Source organism: Lipophrys pholis (assembly GCF_963383615.2).
Source record: "Lipophrys pholis genome assembly, chromosome: 3".
NCBI lineage: Eukaryota > Metazoa > Chordata > Actinopteri > Blenniiformes > Blenniidae > Lipophrys > Lipophrys pholis.
The window spans coordinates 36,568,112-36,594,563 of NC_137627.1; the positions used below are offsets into that span (position 1 = coordinate 36,568,112).

The 26,452-nt window shown below is 54.4% G+C and overlaps 2 protein-coding genes across 3 annotated transcripts; one reads left to right on the forward strand and one right to left on the reverse strand.

The window, feature by feature from the left end:
* Positions 1 to 233: 233 nt before the first annotated feature.
* Positions 234 to 11,211, reverse strand: LOC308107640 (nucleotidyltransferase MB21D2). The gene is made up of 2 exons (XM_080460097.1): positions 10,933 to 11,211; positions 234 to 3,836 (listed from the first exon to the last, which is right to left on the reverse strand). Exons 1-2 carry the CDS (start codon positions 11,177 to 11,179, stop codon positions 2,572 to 2,574), a joined length of 1,512 nt encoding a protein of 503 aa, XP_080316223.1. The 5' UTR covers positions 11,180 to 11,211; the 3' UTR covers positions 234 to 2,571.
* A 242-nt stretch (positions 11,212 to 11,453) lies between these two features.
* On the forward strand, positions 11,454 to 18,483 carry parlb (presenilin associated, rhomboid-like b). Of its 2 annotated transcripts, none has more exons than XM_080460405.1 (10): positions 11,454 to 11,565; positions 12,311 to 12,498; positions 12,560 to 12,700; positions 12,853 to 12,901; positions 13,116 to 13,211; positions 13,914 to 14,063; positions 14,142 to 14,212; positions 14,552 to 14,653; positions 17,394 to 17,491; positions 18,090 to 18,471. In XM_080460405.1, the coding sequence occupies exons 2-10, from the start codon at positions 12,394 to 12,396 to the stop codon at positions 18,259 to 18,261; spliced, it is 984 nt and encodes a 327-aa protein (XP_080316531.1). In that variant the 5' UTR covers positions 11,454 to 11,565; positions 12,311 to 12,393; the 3' UTR covers positions 18,262 to 18,471. The 2 variants fall into 2 exon arrangements, with proteins under 2 accessions (XP_080316531.1, XP_080316530.1); XM_080460404.1 differs by having other exon boundaries at positions 11,460 to 11,565; positions 12,330 to 12,498; positions 18,090 to 18,483.
* The last annotated feature ends 7,969 nt before the right edge of the window (positions 18,484 to 26,452 follow it).

Sequence of the window (26,452 nt, forward strand, 5' to 3'; positions counted from 1 at the left end):
CACGGGAGGAACGTCTTTAAGGTCACGGATCACGTTTCCACCGGCGGGACGCCGTGCGGCACTTTGATGGTGTGAGGAACATCTGGGGGGGTAAACCAGGATGTGTGTGTGTGTGTGTGTGTGTGTGTGTGTGTGTGTGTGTGTGTGTGTGTGTGTGTGTGTGTGTGTGTGTGTGTGTGTGTGTGTGTTTCACTAATTGCACTTGAGGATGAAAATATGGTCGACAAAAGACGTTTTTTTTTTTTTTTTTTAAGATTCTAACTAGAAAACATGAGAACTCACAAAAACAAGCAGCTCCGCAAACCACAACTCCCAGAATGCTTTGAGCCCAGCGTCCAATCAGGGACTCCAGACTGAAGGTCAAACATCAAGGAGCAAACACGTTCTACTGAGACGTTCTACTGAGACGTTCTACTGAGACGTTCTACTGAGATGTTCTACTGAGACGTTCTACTGAGATGCTCTACTAAGATGTTCTACTGAGACGTTCTACTGAGACGTTCTACTGAGATGTTCTAATGAGACGCTCTCCAGATGTGGACGGGTCTGTTCTCCTCTCAGCAGAACACCGTAGGTTCTCCACAAGTTCTCCGCTGCCGAGCTGCTTGTTTTATGTGGGAATCGAACCGTGGACCCTGAAGCACGGAAGAGGAGAGCAGGTTACAGTGACTGAAGCAGGAAGTGACATCACGGGTGACACGGGACCAGCTGGAGGTCAAAGTGCAGCCGGTGAACCTGAGGTGAACCAGAGCTGTGCGGACGACCGTAACTCGGGGGTCGACTTGCTCAGCTCTGATTGGCTGCTTCACAATCTTTAACAACCAATCAACAGAGGACTCATCAGGAATTCTCAGTCTGCTCCGAAGACTCGGGCGCTCCGACGCCGTGAACAGAGACCTTTAGTTTGGTTCAAACAGATCACCGAAGGAGATCCTGGATCTGTTGAACTGGACTCAGAGCGATGCTCAGCTGTGACGTCAGTGTGTCTGTCTCTTTAAGACCTGTAAATATGTGTCTGTCTCTTTAAGAGCTGATGTAAATATGTCTGCTTCTTTAATGCCCGCAACAAACGGAAGGATTTTAACAATCTAATAAGTTCGGCGTCAGCTACACCGTACGACGTGAATCTAATAAACTTGGGTCACGACGTGAAGTTTGCCGTGTGCAGATCGTGTGTCACGTGATTGCTCAATAATAAAGCGTCAGAGGCGTGCAGCTTCCATTCACACAAAAAAGTTGTGGAACATGAACAGAGCCTTGTTTGTTTTGGAGAGAAATCCCCAAAAAGTTGTTGTTTCTGTCCCTCAGGCGAGGACCCGAGACAATTTGTAATGTTTGTTATTATTTTTAACGTGTTTCGTCGCAGCGCAAACGTCTGTTTGTGTTTCGCTCCAGTGTGGCGCTGATCACTACGTCATTTCTGTTGGTTAGTTAGTTGATGTCGGTCGCAACAGCGTCATCATTAACACACATTTTTGAAACGCTCAGAATTTTTTCTCTGGTTGCCATGACAACGACCTTGAACAGTCTCACAGATTTAAAGCCGAGACCAGAGCTATTGACCCGTTCTCTCACCGTTGTTTTCTCCCGTCTGGAAAGAACATCGTACAGCGTGTGGCAGGCCAACGACCTGATGTCAATGTGTCTGTCCCTTTAAGAACTAATGTAAATACGTGCTTGTCCCTTTAAGAGCTGATGTCGAGATGTAAACACGGCGTGTCTCCGGCTCTGACTAAACCTTTTAACTGAGTCCAAAGAAGAAAATAGTGACGTCATGACGACACCGACGAGCAGGAGGTCTGTGTACTCGTGAGAGAGGCAGTAACTGTAATCAGAGTAGTTCCTGACGAGTCTTCTGAGCAGCTGTGGGTGTGTTTCATTCTGAAGGACAGTCATGATGAAGAACCAGAGTGTGATTACAGCTGTCCTCTCACATGAAACATGGAGCCGGGACGACACAGCGCCACCGTCAGGAGGGAAAAGGTGATTTGTTTTCTTGTTTTTTTACATTCTGTGCAAAATTAGACAAAAAGTAGTTCACAAATAATCGTCAGTTTCTCTTCACATCTACATTGCATCTATTTACAGTTAGTGTTTCTAGGACGTTAGTACCATTGTCCCCCAGTGGGTGGGGGTCAGTCCCCCGGCGGTGGGGGACGGGGCAGACAGTCCTCAGAGGCAGAGTCCACCGTCAGACCGGCCTCACCGAGGCTTCCCTTCTTTAACACAACAAAAAGAATCATCTGGAGACGACAAAAAAAGGCAAATGTTCAGTGTCGGGTTAGAAACACTTAAAAGGGGTGTGGCTTCAAAAGAGTGGGGTAAAAAGGAAGCGTTGGATTGGCTCTGACGGCGGATCTGCTCGTCCTTCTGGGTAAAAACAAGCCGCTGCTGTTCAGCTGACAGCTTCAAGGCAACCAGCAGGTAGAGAACCGCGGGCACAGTGACGAGCCGAGGGGAGCTCGGATAAACATTAAAAAAATGTATAAACTGTGGCAGACACGACGAGACGATCACCGCACTTCACTCTGTGGCAGAGAAACGGAACGGGGTGGGGGAGGAGGAGGAGTCTCAGAAGAACTTGTCGTCGATGCGGAAGTGCGGCCTCGTCACGTCGTCCGGGTTGATGAAGACCGAGATGGACTTGCCGGGGTTCTCCGTCACCAGCTGCTGCAGCTTCTTAGCCAGGCGGTCATCAGGCTGATTCTCGCCGCCGGCGTCCGACTGCGGTGACGGCGGGTTGGCGGCGCTCCCCCGCCATTGCAGTTCCAGCGTCAGCCTGTTGGCGGCCTTGGCGTGCTCGATGGTGGTGCGCAGGTGCTCGGCCGGGTCGGAGCGCACCGAGGAGAGCTTGCGGGCGTGCAGCATGGCGGTCTCGTCCGACAGCTGCTCCAGCATGTTGCACTGCGGGATGAAGTAGTTAGGGCAGGTCTTGTTGACCAGGCAGTGCTGCAGGTCGTCGATGAGGCCCAGCAGGAAATGGGCGGAGAAGTCGTCCTGGCCCAGGTAGGTGGCGGGGAGGCGGTCGCAGGCCCACAGCATGATGCTGCGCAGGTGGTACGGGCTGACGGCCTTGGGCCGCGACAGCAGCTTGATGATGATGGCCTTGCAGGCCTGGTACGCCTGCATGAGGCTGGACGAGATGCACTTCTTCAGCTGCACCTCGCTGCGGGCGAACGACAGGCGCCACTCGTTCTCCTTGCGGCCCTTGTGGGAGCAGGCGGGCACCAGGTAGAAGCCGCTGATCACCTCCTCCTCCGTGATCTTGCCATCCCAGAAGTGGTTCTCCATCAGCCAGCTCTGGGCCACGGCCGGCCAGCCCTTGAAGGACACCACGGGGACGATGTCATACAGCATGCGGCTGCTGCCCACGCCCAGAACCACGGAGATGACGGTCCCGTTGCGCTCCACCTTCTCCACGCGGGGCATCCCCCGCTGAGGCTTCTTCTGCACCTCTAGCAGCACCAGGGAGATGGACTGGTAGAACCAGTCAGCCACCAGCGTGGGAGAGAAGAAGTAGTTGGTGGTGCCGTTAATGTGGTCCACCACGGTGCAGCAGTCCTTCCACTTGTTGATGGTGGCCTCGTCGAACAGCCGCAGGCTGAGCCACGAGTGGCCCAGCGCCGAGTGCCTCATGTCCAGCGTCACCGGCTGGTTGCGGTCATGGAGTTTGAGTGCCGGGACCAGCAGGGTGAAGTCCATGTCATAGTCGGTGCCGCGGGCGTACACACTCAGCTCGTCCAGGTCCATGTCCACCACGCCCTCCCGCACGCCACCTGACAGTAGCAGGTACTCGTTGGCCACCGGCAGCTTCTGGTCCAACTTCTGGACCATACCTAGGACAAGAAGGGACACAAGGACACTCAGTCAGAGGCGTTCAGAAGACAGGAGAGTTGCATGGACAAACCGGCAAACAGAATAAGATCAGAATAAGAGATACGTTGTTCCAGCACTTTAAATGCACTAGGGGGCAGCAGTGAGTCTGTTGGACTCAATAAAAGTGTAGACTGAAGCCTTAGTTCCACTGCACAAAATGTGCTGTGTTCTGGTGTGGAACAGTATGGTGCAGTACAGTACAGTGTGGCGCAGTACAGTGCGGTACGGTGTGGTGCAGCGCGGCACAGTACGGTGTGGTACAGTACAGTGCAGTGCGGTACAGTACAGTGTGGTGCGGTACAGTGCGGTGCGGTACAGTGCGGTGTGGTACAGTGCGGTACAGTACAGTGTGGTGCGGTACAGAATGGCGCGGTGTGGTGTGGTATGGTGCGGTACCGTACAGTGTGGTTTGGTGCGGTACGGTGTGGTGCGGGACAGTACGGTGCAGTGCGGGACAGTACGGTGTGGTGCGTTACAGTGCAGTGTGGTACAGTGTGGTGTGGTGCGGTACAGTACGGTGTGGTGTGGTGCGGCACAGTACGGTGTGGTACAGTACAGTGCAGTGCGGTACAGTACAGTGTGGTGCGGTACAGTGCGGTGCGGTACAGTGCGGTGTGGTACAGTGCGGTACAGTACAGTGTGGTGCGGTACAGAATGGCGCGGTGTGGTGTGGTATGGTGCGGTACCGTACAGTGTGGTTTGGTGCGGTACGGTGTGGTGCGGGACAGTACGGTGCAGTGCGGGACAGTACGGTGTGGTGCGTTACAGTGCAGTGTGGTACAGTGTGGTGTGGTGCGGTACAGTACGGTGTAGTGTGGGGCAGTGCAGTACAGTGCGGTGTGGTACAGTACAGTGTGGTGCGGTACAGAATGGTGCAGTACAGTGCGGTGTGGTGCGGTACAGTACGGTGCAGTACAGTGCGGTGTGGTACAGTATGGTGTGGTACAGTATGGTGTGGTACAGTATGGTGTGGTACAGCACTGTGTGGCACAGTGCGGTGCAGTATAGTATAGTGCGGTGTGGTATGGTGCGGGACAGTACGGTGTGGTACAGTGCGGTGTGGTGCGGTGCGGTACAGTACAGTGCGGTGTGGTATGGTGCGGGACAGTACGGTGTGGTACAGTGCGGTGTGGTGCGGGACAGGACGGTGCGGTGTGGGACAGTACGGTGTGGTGTGGTGCGGTACAGTACGGTGTGGTGTGGTGTGGGACAGTGCAGTGTGGTGTGGTGCGGGGCAGTAAGGTGTGGTACGGTGCGGTACCGTACAGTGCGGTTTGGTGCGGTACGGTGTGGTGTGGGACAGTACGGTACGGTGCGGGACAGTACGGTGCGGTACAGTGCGGTGTGGCGTGGTGCGGTACAGTGCGGTGTGGTACAGTACGGTGTGGTTTGGTGCGGGACAGTGTGGTGTGGTTCGGTGTGGTACAGTGCGGTGTGGTGCGGTACAGTACGGTGTAGTGTGGGGCAGTGCAGTACAGTACAGTACAGTACGGTGTGGTTTGGTGCGTTACAGTGCAGTGTGGTACAGTGCGGTGTGGTGCGGTACAGTACGGTGTAGTGTGGGGCAGTGCAGTACAGTACAGTACAGTACGGTGCGGTACAGTACAGTATGGTGTGGTACAGTGTGGTGCGGTACAGTATAGTGTGGTGCAGTAGAGTACGGTGCGGTAGAGAACGGTGCGGTACAGTACATGCGGTACAGTGCGGTGTGGTACAGTATGGTGTGGTAGAGCACTGTGTGGCACAGTGCGGTGCAGTATAGTACAGTGCGGTACGGTGTGGTGCGGTACAGTATGGTATGGTGTGGTACGGTGCGGTACGGTGCGGTGTGGTATGGTGCGGTACGGTGTGGTGTGGTGCGGGACAGTACGGTGTGGTACAGTGCGGTGTGGTGCGGGACAGTACGGTGCGGTGTGGGACAGTACGGTGCGGTGTGGTGCGGGGCAGTACGGTGTGGTTTGGTGCGGTACGGTGTGGTGTGGTGCGGGGCAGTACGGTGTGGTGCGGGACAGTACGGTGCGGTACAGTGCGGTGTGGTTTGGTGCGGTACAGTACGGTGTAGTGTGGTGCAGTACAGTGCGGTGCGGTACAGTGCGGTGTGGTACAATACGGTGTGGTACAATACAGTGCGGTGCGGTACAGTATGGCGCGGTTTGGTGCGGTACGGTGTGGTGCGGGACAGTACGGTGTGGTGTGTTGCGGCACAGTACGGTGCGGTACAGTGCGGTGTGGTACAGTACGGTGTGGTTTGGTGCGGTACGGTGTGGTGTGGTGTGGTACTGTACGGTGTGGTTTGGTGCGGGACAGTGCGGTGTGGTGCGGGACAGTACGGTGCGGGACAGTACGGTGTGGTGTGGTGCGGGGCAGTACGGTGCGGGACAGTACAGTGCGGTGTGGTGCGGGGCAGTACGGTGTGGTACGGTTCGGTACCGTACAGTACGGTGTGGTGCGGTGCGGGACAGTACGGTGTGGTGCGGGGCAGTACGGTGCGGGACAGTACGGTGTGGTGCGGTGCGGGGCAGTACAGTGCGGGACAGTACGGTGTGGTGCGGGGCAGTACGGTGCGGGACAGTACGGTGTGGTGCGGTGCGGTGCGGGGCAGTACGGTGCGGGACAGTACGGTGTGGTACGGTGCGGTACCGTACAGTGCGGTTTGGTGCGGTACGGTGTGGTGTGGTACAGTACGGTGCGGTGCGGGACAGTACGGTGTGGTGTGGTGCGGCACAGTAAGGTGCGGGACAGTACGGTGCAGTGCGGGACAGTACGGTGTGGTGCGGTACAGTGCGGTGCGGTACAGTGCGGTGTGGTACAGTGCGGTACAGTACAGTGTGGTGCGGTACAGAATGGCGCGGTGTGGTGTGGTACGGTGCGGTACCGTACAGTGTGGTTTGGTGCGGTACGGTGTGGTGCGGGACAGTACGGTGCAGTGCGGGACAGTACGGTGTGGTGTGGTACAGTACGGTGTGGTGCGTTACAGTGCAGTGTGGTACAGTGCGGTGTGGTGCGGTACAGTACGGTGTAGTGTGGGGCAGTGCAGTACAGTGCGGTGCGGTACAGTACGGTGTGGTACAGTACAGTGTGGTGCGGTACAGAACGGTGCAGTACAGTGCGGTGTGGTGCGGTACAGTACGGTGCAGTACAGTGCGGTGTGGTACAGTATGGTGTGGTACAGTATGGTGTGGTACAGCACTGTGTGGCACAGTGCGGTGCAGTATAGTATAGTGCGGTGTGGTATGGTGCGGGACAGTACGGTGTGGTACAGTGCGGTGTGGTGCGGTGCGGTACAGTACAGTGCGGTGTGGTATGGTGCGGGACAGTACGGTGTGGTACAGTGCGGTGTGGTGCGGGACAGGACGGTGCGGTGTGGGACAGTACGGTGTGGTGTGGTGCGGTACAGTACGGTGTGGTGTGGTGTGGGACAGTGCAGTGTGGTGTGGTGCGGGGCAGTAAGGTGTGGTACGGTGCGGTACCGTACAGTGCGGTTTGGTGCGGTACGGTGTGGTGTGGGACAGTACGGTACGGTGCGGGACAGTACGGTGCGGTACAGTGCGGTGTGGCGTGGTGCGGTACAGTGCGGTGTGGTACAGTACGGTGTGGTTTGGTGCGGGACAGTGTGGTGTGGTTCGGTGTGGTACAGTGCGGTGTGGTGCGGTACAGTACGGTGTAGTGTGGGGCAGTGCAGTACAGTACAGTACAGTACGGTGTGGTGCGTTACAGTGCAGTGTGGTACAGTGCGGTGTGGTGCGGTACAGTACGGTGTAGTGTGGGGCAGTGCAGTACAGTACAGTACGGTGCGGTACAGTACAGTATGGTGTGGTACAGTGTGGTGCGGTACAGTATAGTGTGGTGCAGTAGAGTACGGTGCGGTAGAGAACGGTGCGGTACAGTACATGCAGTACAGTGCGGTGTGGTACAGTATGGTGTGGTAGAGCACTGTGTGGCACAGTGCGGTGCAGTATAGTACAGTGCGGTACGGTGTGGTGCGGTACAGTATGGTATGGTGTGGTACGGTGCGGTACGGTGCGGTGTGGTATGGTGCGGTACGGTGTGGTGTGGTGCGGGACAGTACGGTGTGGTACAGTGCGGTGTGGTGCGGGACAGTACGGTGCGGTGTGGGACAGTACGGTGCGGTGTGGTGCGGGGCAGTACGGTGTGGTTTGGTGCGGTACGGTGTGGTGTGGTGCGGGGCAGTACGGTGTGGTGCGGGACAGTACGGTGCGGTACAGTGCGGTGTGGTTTGGTGCGGTACAGTACGGTGTAGTGTGGTGCAGTACAGTGCGGTGCGGTACAGTGCGGTGTGGTACAATACGGTGTGGTACAATACAGTGCGGTGCGGTACAGTATGGCGCGGTTTGGTGCGGTACGGTGTGGTGCGGGACAGTACGGTGTGGTGTGTTGCGGCACAGTACGGTGCGGTACAGTGCGGTGTGGTACAGTACGGTGTGGTTTGGTGCGGTACGGTGTGGTGTGGTGTGGTACTGTACGGTGTGGTTTGGTGCGGGACAGTGCGGTGTGGTGCGGGACAGTACGGTGCGGGACAGTACGGTGTGGTGTGGTGCGGGGCAGTACGGTGCGGGACAGTACAGTGCGGTGCGGGGCAGTACGGTGTGGTACGGTGCGGTACCGTACAGTACGGTGTGGTGCGGTGCGGGACAGTACGGTGTGGTGCGGGGCAGTACGGTGCGGGACAGTACGGTGTGGTGCGGTGCGGGGCAGTACAGTGCGGGACAGTACGGTGTGGTGCGCGGCAGTACGGTGCGGGACAGTACGGTGTGGTGTGGTACGGTGCGGTACGGTGCGGTGTGGTATGGTGCGGTACGGTGTGGTGTGGTGCGGGACAGTACGGTGCGGTGTGGGACAGTACGGTGCGGTGTGGTGCGGGGCAGTACGGTGTGGTTTGGTGCGGTACGGTGTGGTGTGGTGCGGGGCAGTACGGTGTGGTGCGGGACAGTACGGTGCGGTACAGTGCGGTGTGGTTTGGTGCGGTACAGTACAGTGCGGTGTGGTATGGTGCGGGACAGTACGGTGTGGTGCGGGACAGTACGGTGCGGTACAGTGTGGTGTGGTACGGTGCGGTACAGTACAGTGCGGTGTGGTATGGTGCGGGACAGTACGGTGTGGTGTGGGGCAGTACGGTGCGGTGTGGGACAGTACGGTGTGGTGTGGTGCGGGACAGTACGGTGTGGTTCGGTGTGGTACAGTGCGGTGTGGGACAGTACGGTGCGGTACAGTACGGTGTGGTGTGGTGCGGGGCAGTACGGTGTGGTTTGGTGCGGTACGGTGTGGTGTGGTGTGGTGCGGGGCAGTACGGTGCGGTGCGGGACAGTACGGTGTGGTGCGGGACAGTACGGTGCGGTACAGTGCGGTGTGGTTTGGTGCGGTACAGTACGGTGTAGTGTGGTGCAGTACAGTGCGGTGCGGTACAGTGCGGTGTGGTACAATACGGTGTGGTACAATACAGTGCGGTGCGGTACAGTATGGCGCGGTTTGGTGCGGTGTGGTGCGGGACAGTACGGTGTGGTGTGTTGCGGCACAGTACGGTGCGGTACAGTGCGGTGTGGTACAGTACTGTGTGGTTTGGTGCGGTACGGTGTGGTGTGGTGTGGTACTGTACGGTGTGGTTTGGTGTGGTACTGTACGGTGTGGTGTGGTGTGGTACTGTACGGTGTGGTTTGGTGCGGGACAGTGCGGTGTGGTGCGGGACAGTACGGTGCGGTGTGGGACAGTACGGTGTGGTGTGGTGCGGGGCAGTACGGTGTGGTACGGTGCGGTACCGTACAGTACGGTGTGGTGCGGTGCGGGACAGTACGGTGCGGGACAGTACGGTGTGGTGCGGTGCGGGACAGTACGGTGCGGGACAGTACGGTGTGGTACGGTGCGGTACCGTACAGTGCGGTTTGGTGCGGTACGGTGTGGTGTGGTACAGTACAGTACGGTGCGGTGCGGGACAGTACGGTGTGGTGTGGTGCGGCACAGTAAGGTGCGGGACAGTACGGTGCAGTGCGGGACAGTACGGTGTGGTGTGTTGCGGCACAGTACGGTGCGGTGTGGTACAGTGCGGTGTGGTGTGGTGCGTTACAGTGCAGTGTGGTACAGTGCGGTGTGGTGCGGTACAGTACGGTGTAGTGTGGGGCAGTGCAGTACAGTGCGGTGCGGTACAGTACGGTGTGGTACAGTACAGTGTGGTGCGGTACAGTACGGTGCAGTACAGTGCGGTGTGGTACAGTATGGTGTGGTACAGCACTGTGTGGCACAGTGCGGTGCAGTATAGTACAGTGCGGTACAGTATGGTGTGGTGTGGTACGGTGCGGTACAGTACAGTGCGGTGTGGTATGGTGCGGGACAGTACGGTGCGGTGTGGGACAGTACGGTGTGGTGTGGTGCGGGACAGTACGGTGTAGTTTGGTACAGTACGGTGTAGTTTGGTACAGTACGGTGTGGTCACAGACCACCAAACGACTGTGAAACAACAAAACAACTACATCGAACAACTACTTACAGACATAAACTACAGAGATGCAAAACAACCACGGAACAACGACAAACGAGGACAGAGACGCAAAACAACACCAACAAACAAACACAAATAAACCACAAAGAGAATCAAAACAACCTCCGAATGACACCAAACAACCAACAAATGACAATAAACTGCAGAACAAGCAGAGGAGATCAAGTGTGAGAACGAAGAATTAAAAACAGGAAGCAGACGACCAAGAGACCTGGTCTCAGTGAAGGACGGAGATCCGACCTGGCAGCTTACGAGTGATGAAGATCATTAAATATCCTGAACCAGCGAAATGCAGAGGAGAGTGACCGCATCAGGTGAGCCTCACCTGGGCGGAGGAGAGCCCTCATCCTCCCCGCATGCTCCCCTCATCCTCCCCTCATCCTCCCCGCATCCTCCCCGCATCCTCCCCGCATCCTCCCCGCATCCTCCCCGCATCTCGGGCCACCTGCTCCGCCGCACCCAGCAGCTCGAGCCCGGAGCCCGGAGCCCGGAGCTCTGCACCGCGACCCCCCTCCCGCAGCAGCCACCGCCCGGTGTGTGCTCACCCAGCATGGAGAAGATGAAGTCCTTGGCCGTGTGGATCTCCAGGGCCCGCTGGTCGTCGTACTCCCGCTGGTCGTGCTTGCTGAACTCCTGGATGAGTCGGTTCAGGTCCTCCATGCGGGCCGCCGACCTGAAGTCGAGCTCAGGCCCGACGCCGCCGCCGTGCGGCAGCCTCCCTGCAGCCATGGTGGGGCTGTTCCCGAGGCTGCCCGCCGAGCCTGCCCGGCTGGAGAGAGCAGGAGCCGCCATCTTTCCTCCGCGGTCACAGCAGGTTCAGCTCCGCCGAGACTGCAGCAGCTGGTCTGTCCGGAGCGGAGCCGAGAGGAGCCGAGTGGGGCCGAGCGGATCCGAGAGGAGCCGAGGGAAACCGAGAGGAGCCGAGAGAAACCGAGAGGAGCGGAGCCGAGAGAAGCCGAGAAAAACCGAGAGGAGACAAAAGGAGCCGAGTGGAGCCGAGTGAAATCGAACGGAGAAACAGTGTTTCTCCTCCCTTCCTCCGGGGGCGCTGCATCCTCTCCCGGTCACTCCGGACATGAATCTTCTGACGGGAGGACCAACATGGCGTGGAGGAGCTGCTCCGTCCTGCTCAGACTGACCGGAGAGGAGCTGCTGCGGAGTCCAGGGAGGGGGGCCAGGTGAGGGAGGGGGGCCAGGTGAGGGAGGGAGGGTGTGTGTGTTCATGTTGATTACTATTCATTACCAGTTTAACTAGTTACTGCAGAGTTAATCCAGCTCTTTGTATTATTGTAGCTTCAACTGTTGGCATTACTGTTGGCTCGCTCAAGTTCATCTGGATGTTCGAGCAGGAAGATGCTCTAGAATCTGATATTAGAGGAGGAAGATGCTCTATAATCTGATATTAGAGGAGGGAGATGCTCTATAATCTGGTGTTAGAGGAGGAAGATGCTCTATAATCTGGTGTTAACGCAGGAAGATGCACTATAATCTGATGTTAGAGGAGGAATATGGTCTATAATCTGGTGTTAGAGGAGGAAGATGCTCTATATTCTGATGTTAGAGGAGGAAAATGCTCTATAATCTGGTGTTAGAGGAGGAAGATGGTCTTTAGTCTGATGTTAGAGCAGGAAAATGCTCTAAAATCTGGAGGTCAGAGGAGAAAGATGCTCTATAATCTGGTGTTAGAGCAGGAAGATGATGTATAACCTGGATATTAGAGGAGGAAGATGCTCTATAATCTGATGTTAGAGGAGGAAGATGCTCTATAATCTGGTGTTAGATTAGGAAGATGCTCTATAATCTGATGTTAGATTAGGAAGATGCTCTAGAATCTGATGTTAGTGGAGGAAGATGCTCTAGAATCTGATGTTAGAGGAGGAAGATGCTCTATATCTTGGCCGTCCATCCGTTGTGTGTGTGAAGTTCCCCGTCTGTCCAGCAGGGGTCCTCACAGCTTCCAGCAGAAATGCAGCTTCAGGAAAGTTTCCAGGAAACCAGAAAAGAAGATGGAGGAGGACCTTAGCCCCGCCCCTCAGTGGGAGCCGCAGGCTCCGCCCACCTCGCCACGGTCCTTTGGTCGCCTCGTCAAACCGCTGGTGTTCACCGTGGGGGTAAGGCAGGTTTACCTACGTGACGTCACCTGTGAGGTCACAGGTGTTGACTCCGCCTCAGTTCACAGGCTGCTCCTTTGGCGCCGCCGCGATATGGCAGTACGAGTCCCTCAAGTCCCGAGTGCAGAGCTACTTCGACCAGCTGCGAGCTGATTGGCTGGACACGCTTCGGCCGCAGAAACGAGGGGACGTCCGCAAAGAGGTGAGAGAGAGAGAGAGAGAGACACACACACACACACACACACACACACACACACACACACACACACACACACACACACACACACACACACAGAGACAGACAGGTCTTGATCTCCGCCCACACCGAGTTGTGATTGGCTCTTTGTGTTTTAGATCAACCAATTGTGGAACAGCCTGAGTGAAGGCCAGAGGACAGTGACAGGTGAGTGCTGCTGGTCTGCCCTGGAGCTCTACTGCCCTGGAGCTCTACTGCCCCATGGCTCTACTGCCCCGGAGCTCTACTGCCCCATGGCTCTACTGCCCTGGAGCTCTACTGCCCCGGAGCTCTACTGCCCCGGAGCTCTACTGCCCCATGGCTCTACTGCCCCGGAGCTCTACTGCCCTGGAGCTCTACTGACACTGGTGTTTCTTCCCAGGGATCATTGCTGCTAACGTGGTGGTGTTCTGCTGCTGGAGGGTTCCGTCGCTGCAGCGCCTCATGATCCGATACTTCACTGCCAACCCCGCCTCCAGTGAGTGACCCCTGACCCCACAGTAACTGATTACTCTCTCACCACCAGTGACCCCTGACCCCACAGTAACTGATTACTCTCTCACCACCAGTGACCCCTGACCCCACAGTAACTGATTACTCTCTCACCACCAGTGACCCCTGACCCTCTCTGTTAGCTGTTAGCTTTAGCATTAGGCAAAGCTCGTCGTCTTCCTCTTCTAACATCAGATTATTATTATCATAATCATACCCTCCATCCCTCCCTCCATCCCTCCATCCATCCCTCCATCCATCCCTCCATCTTATCCCTCCATCCATCCATCCCTCCATCCATCCATCCGTCTTATCCGTTTCCGGGTGGTGGGGGTGTCAGTCTGAGCACCGTCACCCACATCACATAGCACCATTAAGAACCTTCCTGCGGGTGGAGAGCCCACAGGAAGGTGGAGAGCCCACAGGAAGGTGGAGAGCCCTCAGGAAGGTGGAGAGCCCTCAGGAAGGTGGAGAGCCCACAGGAAGGTGGTGCCCGGTGTGGGACATAAACCCTCTACCTTGAGAGTCTCAGGCTCTACCTACTGAGCTGACCTATAATCATACCAAATATTGAGTTACTTGTGTGATTGAGTGGTGACGTAGCTCCAGTACTCTTCTCAGAAGTAACTAAAGGAGTAGGAGTAGATGGCGGTGCGTTCAGGGACTGACTGCCTGCGTGGTTTTTCAGGGACTCTGTGCTGGCCCATGCTGCTCTCCACCTTCAGCCACTTCTCTTTCTTCCACATGGCGGCCAACATGTACGTCCTGTGGAGCTTCTCCAGCAGCGCCGTGTCCCTGCTGGGCCGCGAGCAGTTCCTGGCCGTCTACCTGTCTGCAGGTGCCACTCTGCGCCGCTCTGAGTCTCTGGGTCATGTGACTGCAGCTGTGTGCTCTGATGCTCCTCCTCTCTCCTCAGGCGTCGTCTCCTCCTTTGCCAGCTACGTGGGTAAGACGGCCACCGGCAGGTTCGGCCCGTCGCTCGGAGCGGTAAGACTCCCAGAGGAGCTCAGATTGAGATTAGTAATCTGGAGTCGCTGCTCAGCTCTGCTAGCTGCTCTGCTAGCTGCTCTGTACTCAGTTGGTGACTCTTGGTTTAGCAGCCGTTGTTTTTCCGTCACTGCAGTTGAAACTGAACATTTTTGAGAGTTTACATCTCCAGTGTGTGTGTGTGTGTGTGTGTGTGTGTGTGTGTGTGTGTGTGTGTGTGTGTGTGTGTGTGTGTGTGTGTGTGTGTGTGTGTGTGTGTGTGTGTGTGTGTGTGTGTGTGTGTGTGTGTGTGTGTGTGTGTGTGTGTGTGTGTGTGTGTGTGTGTGTGTTCATCCTCAGTCTGGAGCCATCATGACTGTCCTCGCTGCCGTCTGCACCAAAATGCCTGAAGCCAAACTGGCCATCATCTTCCTCCCCATGTTCACCTTCACTGCAGCCAACGTAAGACTCCTCCTCCTCTTCCTCATCTCTTCATCCTCATCTCCTCCTCCTCCTTGTCCTCCCTCCTCTTCCTCATCTCTTCCTCCTCATCTCCTCCTCCCCCTCTTTCCCCCCCTCGTCCTTGTCCACCTCATCTCTCCCCCCCTCCTCCTCATCTCTTCCTCCACCTCATTTCCTCCCTCCTCCTCCTCATCTCTTCCTCCTCATCTCCTCCCCCTCTTCCTCCTCCTTGTCCTCCCTCCTCTTCCTCATCTCTTCCGCCTCATCTCCTCCTCCCCCTCTTTCCCCTCCTCCTCCTTGTCCTCCTCATCTCTCCCCCCCTCGTCCTTGTCCACCTCATCTCCCCCCCCCCCGTCCGCCTCATCTCCTCCTCCCCCTCTTTCCCCTCCTCCTCCTTGTCCTCCTCATCTCTCCCCCCCTCGTCCTTGTCCACCTCATCCCCCCCCCCCCGTCCTCCTCATCTCCCCCCCCCCCGTCCTCCCCATCTCCTCCTCCTGCCCCCCGTCCTCCTCATCTCCTCCTCCTCCTTGTCCTCCTCATCTCTTCCCCCCTCGTCCTTGTCCTCCTCATCTCTTCCTCCCCCCCCCCGTACTCCTCATCTCCTCCTCCTCCTCCTTGTCCTCCCTCCTCTTCCTCCTCATCTCCTCCTCCCCCTCTTTCCCCTCCTCCTCCTTGTCCACCTCATTCACCCCCCCATCCTCCTCATCTCCTCCTCCCCCTCTTTCCCCTCCTCCTCCTTGTCCTCCTCATCTCCTCCTCATATTCTCCTCCCCCATCCTCCTCATCCCCCCTCCTCCTTGTCCACCTCATTTACCCCCCCCCGTCCTCCTCATCTCCTCCTCCTCCTCCTCCTTGTCCTCCTCATCTCTTCCCTCCCCGTCCTCCTCATCTCTTCCTCCTGTCCCCCCCGTCCTCCTCCTCACCTTTTCTGTCCCTCCCCCGTCCTCCCCAACTTCCCCCCCCTCTCCTTGTCCACCCCATCTCTTCCTCATCCCCCCCCCCTGTCCACCTCATCCCCTCCCCCCCCGTCCTCCTCATCTCCTCCTCCTCCCCCCTCCTCCTTGTCCACCTCATCTCTTCCCCCTCCCATCCTCCTCCTCCTCCTCCTGTCCCCCCTCGTCCTCCTCCTCCTGCCCCCACCCCCGTCCTCCTCATCTCCTCCCACCCCCTCCTCCTTGTCCACCCCATCTCTTCCTCCTCCTCCTCCTCCTGCCCCCACCCCGTCCTCCTCCTCCCCCCCCTGCTCCTCCTTGTCCACCCCATCTCTTCCTCCTCCTCCTCCTTGTCCTCCCTCCTCTTCCTCATCTCTTCCTCCTCATCTCCTCCTCCCCCTCTTTCCCCTCCTCCTCCTTGTCCTCCTCATCTCTCCCCCCCTCGTCCTTGTCTACCTCATCTCCCCCCCCCCGTCCTCCTCATCTCTTCCTCCTCCTCATTTCCTCCCTCCTCCTCCTCATCTCTTCCTCCTCATCTCCTCCCCCTCCTCCTCCTCCTTGTCCTCCCTCCTCTTCCTCATCTCTTCCGCCTCATCTCCTCCTCCCCCTCTTTCCCCTCCTCCTCCTTGTCCTCCTCATCTCTCCCCCCTCGTCCTTGTCCACCTCATCTCCCCCCCCCCCCGTCCTCCTCATCTCTTCCTCCTCCTCCCCCCCCCGTACTCCCCATCTCCTCCTCCTGCCCCCCCGTCCTCCTCATCTCCTCCTCCTCCTCCCCCTCCTCCTCCTTGTCCACCTCATTCACCCCCCCCATCCTCCTCATCTCCTCCTCCCCCTCTTTCCCCTCCTCCTCCTTGTCCTCCTCATCTCCTCCTCATATTCTCCTCCCCCATCCTCCTCATCCCCCCTCCTCCTTGTCCACCTCATTTACCCCCCCCCGTCCTCCTCATCTCTTCCTCCTGTCCCCCCCCCGTCCTCCTCCTCACCTTTTCTGTCCCTCCCCCGTCCTCCTCATCCCCCCCCCTCCTTGTCCACCCCATCTCTTCCTCATCTCCCCCCCCCCCCATCCTCCTCATCTCCTCCTCCTCCTCCCCCCTCCTCCTTGTCCACCTCATCTCTTCCCCCTCCCATCCTCCTCCTCCTCCTCCTGTCCCTCCCCGTCCTCCTCCTCCTGCCCCCACCCCCGTCCTCCTCATCTCCTCCCACCCCCCTCCTCCTTGTCCACCCCATCTCTTCCTCCTCCTCCTCCTCCTCCTTGTCCACCCCATCTCTTCCTCCTCCTCCTCCTCCTGCCCCCACCCCGTCCTCCTCCTCCCCCCCCTCCTCCTCCTTGTCCACCCCGTCCTCCTCCTCCCCCCCTCCTCCTCCTTGTCCACCCCATCTCTTCCTCCTCCTCCTCCTCCTGCCCCCACCCCCGTCCTCCTCCTCCCTCCCCCCTCCTCCTCCTTGTCCACCCCATCTCTTCCTCCTCCTCCTCCTCCTCCTTGTCCACCCCATCTCTTCCTCCTCCTTGTCCACCCCATCTCTTCCTCCTCCTCCTCCTCCTCCCCCCCCCCCTCCTTGTCCACCCCATCTCTTCCTCCTCCTCCTCCTCCTCCTCCTCCTCCTTGTCCACCCCATCTCTTCCTCCTCCTCCTCCTCCTGCCCCCACCCCGTCCTCCTCCTCCTCCCCCTCCTCCTCCTCCTTGTCCACCCCATCTCTTCCTCCTCCTCCTCCTCCTGCCCCCACCCCCGTCCTCCTCCTCCCTCCCCCCTCCTCCTCCTTGTCCACCCCATCTCTTCCTCCTCCTCACCTTTTCTGTCCTCCACAGGCTCTGAAGGCCATCGTTGCCATGGATACGGCTGGTTTGGTGTTGGGCTGGAAGTTTTTCGACCACGCGGCTCATTTGGGAGGAGCTCTATTCGGAGTGTGAGTACCAGTGGAGCCAGCAGGAGGCGCTCCGGCAGAGCAGCTGACTTCTCTCACGTCTGATCTTCATCCAGTCGCTTCTCCTCATGACGACTCCAGTCCGGACTAGATTCAGACTAGAAAACCAAAATGTAAGGAGCAGCCAGGATGAATCCCTGAGGAACTCCGTCACCCCAGAACAACCAGGAACTACTTTTTGTTCCAGAATTACTTGATTAACTTGCAACAACAGTAAATGACGTCCAGTGGCTCGGCTCATTGATTCAAGAACTTCCAGAAGCTGATGGAAGCTCTTCAAGAACTTTATTTTGTTCTGAAAATATCTGAGTTGGCTTCAAGTAAAACAGACTAACACAGAGAATTGTTTAATTGTGCAAATGAATCTAGAAGAGGACCCAGAGTTGTTCCCTGAAGAACTCCAAGTCTTTATTCTGAAAACTGCTGGAAAACCTTAAGTTGCACAAAAGATAAAAAGACAGAGAACCACAGAGAACCAACACAATGACCGAGCAGAGGCTCTTCAAACCAAACTGACCAGTGACGGCGGAGACGAAGACATGCTCTGTAACCCTTTAACCAGACGCTTCTCTGTCCTCAGGTGGTACGTCCTGTTTGGTCACGAGTTGATCTGGAAGAACCGGGAACCTTTCGTCAAACTCTGGCACGACCTGCGAACCCGAGGAGGAGGAGGAGGAGGAGCAGGAGGAGGAGGAGCAGGAGCAGGAGGAGGAGGAGGAGCAGGAGCAGGAGGAGGAGGCGGTGCGCTGTAGGACCTGATGTGATGACGTACATGTACAGATGTATAAAATGTACAGAGACCCAAAGATCTGCTTCCTGAACGATCGTCCTCGTCTCGCCTTGCAGAGCCAAAATCCACAAGATTTCAGGATTCAGGGAAACAAACTCCACGTTCTTCACGTCACGTTCTGTCTTCTGATTATTTATGTTGTGTTCTTTCAAATAAAACTACGTTCATCTGTAGCAGCGGTTCCAAACCTTTCTCTTGACAGAACCAAAGATTTAACATCAAACCCCGACGATCCCCAACGAAGGACGAGCAGAGAATACTGTTTGAAAGAGTACTAACCTGGAGCTACTTACCGATACCGAGTACTGATACAAGTACTAACCTGGAGCTACTTACCGATACCGAGTACTGATACAAGTACTAACCTGGAGCTACTTACCGATACCGAGTACTGATACAAGTACTAACCTGGAGCTACTTACCGATACCGAGTACTGATACAAGTACTAACCTGGAGCTACTTACCGATACCGAGTACTGATACAAGTACTAACCTGTAGCTACTTACCGATACTGAGTACTGATACAAGTACTAACCTGGAGCTACTTACCGATACCGAGTACTGATACAAGTACTAACCTGTAGCTACTTACCGATACCGAGTACTGATACAAGTACTAACTTGTAGCTACTTGCGATACCGAGTACTGATATGAATACTAACCTGGTGAAAGATACACCTACTAGACACACTGGGACACGTCACCGTCATGTAACCTGGGGTCATCGGGTGTTTCGGTCTTTCACCATCAGACGCCGTTGCCCAGGCGACCCTACCGAGGTTCACAGCAGGTTCTCCAGCCTTGCCTCCTACACTCGTACACCAGCTCCTGGTACTTGGCACGTTTCCTCTCACAGGCCTCGTCCTTGCGCTCTTCCCAAGGCCCTGTGAGCTCCAGAAGGATCAGCTGCTTGGTGGACTCGGACAGAAGGATCACATCTGGTCGCAGTCCTGACGATGTTCTGCTGGCAGGGAACCTCAGCTGTTTTCCAAGGTCCAGTCAGTGGCGGAGGCGAGGAGTCCAGACCGCCCGAGGTTGTGGGTTAGGGTTCTCTCTAGCTCTGTGAAACATGATGGACTCTGGCTTCTGGAGGTCCTTGAGGGTATTGATGGTGGTGGCTATGTTGTCCCCTGGTCATGCGATAGCGTCCGTCTCCAAGAGCTGCTGAGGAGGAGTTCAGGGGATCCCCGGCCTGAGCAGTGGGGACAGGAAGGGCTTTCTATTTTGCCCAAGATGTGAAGGTTGGCTGGACGTGGTAGGACGTTGGACACCGCTTGGACCAAAAACCTGAAGCAGTAGAAGTCTGCCTTCCAGATGTTGGACCAGGCGATGTTATGCTGTAGAACATTGTCCCACTCAGTCCATGCTCCTTTCCCGGGCGGAATGATTCATTGCATTTGCGATAATATCGCGATAAGATAAAACGGGATTTTCTAAGGTGCGATTTGAGTGCTCACGTGATCTGGTCACGTGATCTGGTCACGTGACGATTTGCATGTCCTGCTCGTGTCATGCGCCCACATATACATGGTGAGCGGCGCAGAGCAGCAGTATTACTCCTTATGAACATAATTCAAAACTGCAGGAAATATCTGAGGCCATAACAGAGTTCATAGTGAAAGACATGATGCCCATTTAAAGGGCTGGACAGTGGATATTTACAAAGCAACACGGCAACATGCAGGGGCAACTGGTCATTAGGGGCAGGGGGACTGAGCGCCACCTGGTGTCATCAGAAAGGACTGCATGCAAAGTATGCTACTATTTCTTTAAGATTATCTACAATATTTTCTTGTCTGTGAATAAAACTTCCTCTTATAGAGTACATGGTTACTGTGAGGACTGTCCTCCCTGGTTACTGGTCTCCTCTTGCTGCTTCCTGTTTCCTCCTGATCTACACTGATGGTGCATTAGTGTAGCTCGCCCCTCTCTCACCATGCAGTGTGTATTGCATTAGTGTAGCTCGCCTCTCTCTCACCATGCAGTGTGTATTGCATTAGTGTAGCTCGCCCCTCTCTCACCATGCAGTGTGTATTACATTAGTGTAGCTCGCCCCTCTCTCACCATGCAGTGTGTATTGCATTAGTGTAGCTCGCCCCTCTCTCACCATGCAGTGTGTATTGCATTAGTGTAGCTCGCCCCTCTCTCACCATGCAGTGTGTATTGCATGCAGTAAAGTGTTCATGCTCAGGCTGTGGCTCCGTTCATTCAGTTCAGGTGATTTTGACGCCTCGTGGGTCTTGAAGCCCGAAGCCCCACTAACAACGTCATTAGATGCTCAGAGCTGATTGGCTGGTGCTGATTGAGGCGGAGCTTCACAGAACCGGAGCGAGTCGAACAAATACCAGTTTGTTAGCAGCTAAAGCTAACAAACAGTTAAGAATAAAAATTAATGAGTTTGGTTATTTACGAGGACGAGTTTGAAGCTTAGTTCAGCAGAGAAAATTAAAGTAAGTAGTTGTAAACTGACACGGTGAGGAACATTTTTTAAGAATCTCATTAATTTGTTTCTTTACCGTTGGTCCAGTGGCTGAGCTGCCGCATTAGAAATATTATGACCTGGTTCAAACCCCTTCACTTATATATATATATATATATATATATATATATATATATATTTTTTTTTTTTTTTTTTATTTATTTTTTTTTTTTGGTCGGCTATTTCCAAGGCTCAACATTTTTACGGGATCAACGCCTATATGGTGGTTATTATGTTGTGGCTAAGAGGTTGTGCACACACTTTACTTTGAAATTCAGTGGTGTCACTAAACCTGAAATAAAATCTTACCCCACCAAGTATTTACATCGAGAAACGCCACTGGCAACCTGGATGTTAGCAAAGCAACGCAGCAACGTGGATGTTAGCAAAGCAACGCAGCAACGTGGATGTTAGCAAAACAACGTAGCAACGTGGATGTTAGCAAACCAACGCAGCAACGTGGATGTTAGCAAAGCCGTAGTCCAGCAGGGCGGCGCTCTGCAGCCAGACGTCAGCGTTTTCAAACTCCAGCTCTCGGAGGAGAACAGCTCTGACATCAAAACAATGAGCAGCAGCTCCTCCAGGCTGTCAGCAGGCGATTCACACCTCCGTGAAGCTGCGTCCTACTCCACGCTAAACTCCCTGAAAATAGTCCCAATGGTTGGAGCTGCGTTAGAGCTGGAAACACTGTGTTGCTGCTGCCTTGCTCAAGAATTTCCCCAGGGATTAATAAAGTCATTCTGAGGTTCTAAAGATAGAACTAGTTTATTATGAGAGGTTGAGGTCACGCAGACCCCCACATTGTCCACATGGAACAAAGATACTTTGATCCTTCATGTCCAGCCCTGCATTAGTATAGTGACCCAGCCTGGTTTAGGGCTTTGATCTTTAATGTCCAGCCCTGCATTAGTATAGTGACCCAGCCTGGTTTAGGGCTTTGATCTTTAATGTCCAGCCCTGCATTAGTATAGTGACCCAGCCTGGGTTTAGGGCTTTGATCTTTAATGTCCAGCCCTGCATTAGTATAGTGACCCAGCCTGGGTTTAGGGCTTTGATCTTTAATGTCCAGCCCTGCATTAGTATAGTGACCCAGCCTGGGTTTAGGGCTTTGATCAGCACAATGGACCAGCAGTTGGCTTGTTGTGGTGAATGCTGACAAAACTGCATGTCACAGTACTTAGTAAGTTTACTATTGTAATTGAAGTAGAAGATAAATAAACTGTCTTTCATATGAATACATGCTTCATTTGACTTTAACTTAACTTACGGGGCGATCTATCGTGGCTCAGTAGTAGAATCGGTCGTCCAATAACCGGAGGGTTGGTGGTTTGAATCCCACTCTATCAAAAAGTCATTGTTGTTGTGTCCTTGGGCAAGGCACTTTACCCACAGTGCTAGTATGGGACTGCTATGAATGAATAATGGTCTCTGTACACGCTTTGACTCAGTGCTATCCAAGCCATTATCATAAGAAAGAACAATTTATGTAGAATAAACCTGATATTGTTTATTATAATACACATTGATTTATTGCTTGTTTGTTGAAAAATACATGAGAAGAGTACTTTGAAAAAATAATCCCATATTAAATCACATTCGCAATATTGAGGAAAAAAATTGCAATGAGATTAATGAGATTATTTTCCAAAATCATTCAGCCCTACTCCTATGTCCCTACCCTACCATCCTGCTGGTCCTCTGCACCTGCCTGAACTTCCTGCTGCACAAGAAGTCGCCTCACTTCCCCTCTGGTTGTTGGGAAGTAGTCACTTCCTTCCCGCCCTGGGGCTCTGGACCCCACCGGTGCCGTCTGTCAGTCTTGACTCAGCCACCTCCAGAATATGTCCACTTCCCATTTTGCACCTGGATGCCAGCTGATGGAACCTTTGGATCCCTGGACTCGCTGCACTGCAACAGCTCACAGGTTCTGGACACCATGAACTCCTCGGCATCGCTGTTGCAGGGAAGTTGCAGGATGTTGCTGGTGCCATTCCAGGCAGCACTGCTCAGGTAGGCCAAGCCATCTACCCAAGCAGCTGCTGACCGAGTACTAACATACTACCAAGTACTAACCTTTAGCTCCTTCCTGATGCTGAGTACCAATACAAGTACTGACCTTTCGCTCCTTCATGATATAGAGTACCGATACAAGTACTGACCTTTGTCTACTTCATGATACAGAGTACCAATACAAGTACTGACCTTTGTCTACTTCATGATACAGAGTACCAATACAAGTACTGACCTTTAGCTACTTCATGATACAGAGTACTGATACAAGCGCTGAACTTTAACTACTTCATGATACAGAGTACCAATACAAGTACTAACCTTTAGCTACTTCCTGATACTGAGTACCAATACGAGTACTGACCTACTACCGGGTACTAACCTTTAGCTAGTTCCCGATACTGAGTACCAATACAAGTACTGACCTTTAGATCCTTCATGATATAGAGTACCGATACAAGTACTGACCTTTGTCTACTTCATGATAAAGAGTACCAATACAAGTACTAACCTTTAGCTACTTCATGATACAGAGTACCGATCCAAGTACTGACCTTTAGCTACTGCTTTGATGCATGCGTGTGTGGTTTCATTACAAAAACAACCAACAGCACCAACTAGTGGCCCAACCTGAAAACTACATCAAAACTTTTCTGAAACCAAAAAAAACAAAAACGATGCGTTCTTATGTTGAGTGGTTGTCGTGGAAACAGAGCTCCAGTGTGTCGGAGTTCAGGACCAGAAGGTTCTGAAGTTCTTGAGTTTGGCTGCTGGACTGTAGGAGGTCAAAGTTCACCTGAGCCTGCTCTCATCTGATTGGACCAGGAGTAACTCCTCTTCAGCGCTCCGACGGTGTGACGGCCTGAGAGGAGTCGCATGTCGCTGCTGTAATACCACAAGTACTGTAACTGAGTAAACATGAAGCTGGACTGACAAACACTGCAGGCTGAAGTCCAGCAGGCTCCGCCCCCAGCAGGCTCCGCCCCCAGCAGGCCGTCCTGAACAAACAGACACTAAACTCCCGCCTGATATTCAGACATCATCAACCAGGGCCGGAGGGGGACTCCTGGGGGGACTCCTGGGGGGACTCCTGAGGGGGACTCCTGGGGGGACTCCTGAGGGGGACTCCTGGGGGGGACTCCTGGGGGGGACTCCTGGGGGGACTCCTGGGGGGGACTCCTGAGGGGGACTCCTGGGGGGACTCCTGGGGGGACTCCTGTCCCCCCCAGGAGTCACACTTTAGATCTACACCGTTTCAAATCAAGTCATTAGAATCCACAGTTGTTCTGTAAAGTTTTTAATTCAGAGTATTTCTCTAAAATATTTCAAAGTCATTGCAAGAAAGAGTTGGTTCATTCTGAACATTTGGTTCAACACACCAACATTATACATACATATACACAATAAGTGTTAACAGATCTCCAAACCTTAAAAATGAAACAACATAAAATATTAGATTCAAAATATAGAATTAAAATAATGAACTTTCTTCTATCTGTCATGTTGTGAGGCTGAGGGACCGAACAGGAGGAAACTGTCTCTGGGTCCGAGGCCCGAGGATCCACAACCTGCTTTTATTTCAAAAACCAAACCAGTGTGGCAGGCTGGGTGGATCCCGGCGGGGGGACCCCACTGGGACACTGGACAGGTGGAAGGTCCACTGGGACAATGGACAGATGGAAGGTCCACTGGGACACTGGACAGGTGGAAGGTGGTGGGTCCACTGGGACACTGGACAGGTGGAAGGTCCACTGGGACAATGGACAGATGGAAGGTCCACTGGGACACTGGACAGGTGGAAGGTGGTGGGTCCACTGGGACACTGGACAGGTGGAAGGTCCACTGGGACAATGGACAGATGGAAACTAAAAGATCAAGCAGGATGGAGAAGTGACTAAACCAGGAAAGACCAGAAGGACTGTCTGGTGAAGTGAAGGTAACAAACGGTTTCACACGTAATGTAAATCACTATCGTTCACACTTAATACGAGGACTCTGGTAAACTAGACTAGTGAGAGGTCTCTACCTCGGCAGGTAACCTGGTGACCTGGTGACTAGTGGAAGGCTGACTGGGTTAATGGTAACAGGTGAGAGGACTGATGAGCTGGAGCGGCTACGCCTCCTGGGTGGAGCAGGGTGGAGGAGCAACACACAGGCAGAGCAACACAGGCAGACCAACACACACAGACCAACACAGTCAGACCAACACACAGACCAACACAGGCAGACCAACACACAGACCAACACAGTCAGACCAACACAGGCAGACCAACACACAGACCAACACAGGCAGACCAACACAGGCAGACCAACACACAGACCAACACAGGCAGACCAACACAGTCAGACCAACACAGGCAGACCAACACACAGACCAACACAGTCAGACCAACACAGGCAGACCAACACAGGCAGACCAACACAGTCAGACCAACACAGGCAGACCAACACACACAGACCAACACAGGCAGACCAACACACACAGACCAACACAGGCAGACCAACACACAGACCAACACAGTCAGACCAACACAGGCAGACTAACACACAGACCAACACAGGCAGACCAACACACAGACCAACACAGGCAGACCAACACAGGCAGACTAACACAGGCAGACCAACACACAGACCAACACAGGCAGACCAACACAGGCAGACCAACACACAGACCAACACAGGCAGACCAACACAGGCAGACTAACACAGGCAGAACAACACACAGACCAACACAGGCAGACCAACACAGGCAGAACAACACAGGCAGACCAACACAGGCAGACCAACACAGTCAGACCAACACACAGACCAACACAGGCAGAACAACACAGGCAGACCAACACACAGACCAACACACAGACCAACACAGGCAGACCAACACAGGCAGACCAACACAGGCAGAACAACACACAGACCAACACAGGCAGACCAACACAGTCAGACCAACACACAGACCAACACAGGCAGAACAACACAGGCAGACCAACACACAGACCAACACACAGACCAACACAGGCAGAACAACACAGGCAGACCAACACACAGACCAACACACAGACCAACACAGGCAGAACAACACACAGACCAACACAGGCAGATCAACACAGGCAGACTAACACAGGCAGACCAGCACAGGCAGACCAACACACAGGCAGACTAACACAGGCAGAACAACACACAGACCAACACAGGCAGACCAGCACAGGCAGACCAACACACAGGCAGACTAACACAGGCAGAACAACACACAGACCAACACAGGCAGACCAACACAGGCAGAACACACACAGACCAACACAGGCAGACCAACACAGGCAGACCAACACACAGGCAGACTAACACAGGCAGAACAACACACAGACCAACACAGGCAGACCAACACAGGCAGAACAACACACAGACCAACACAGGCAGACCAACACAGGCAGACCAACACACAGGCAGACTAACACAGGCAGACTAACACAGGCAGACCAACACACAGGCAGACTAACACAGGCAGACTAACACAGGCAAACCAACACACAGGCAGACTAACACAGGCAGACCAACACACAGGAGCATGACAATAACACTATCATGTGTTTTTCAAAGAAAATGGCCGACCCTGGAACATGAATAAACCCTGAGCAGTGCACTGGTCTCTGCCTCTTTGTTCATG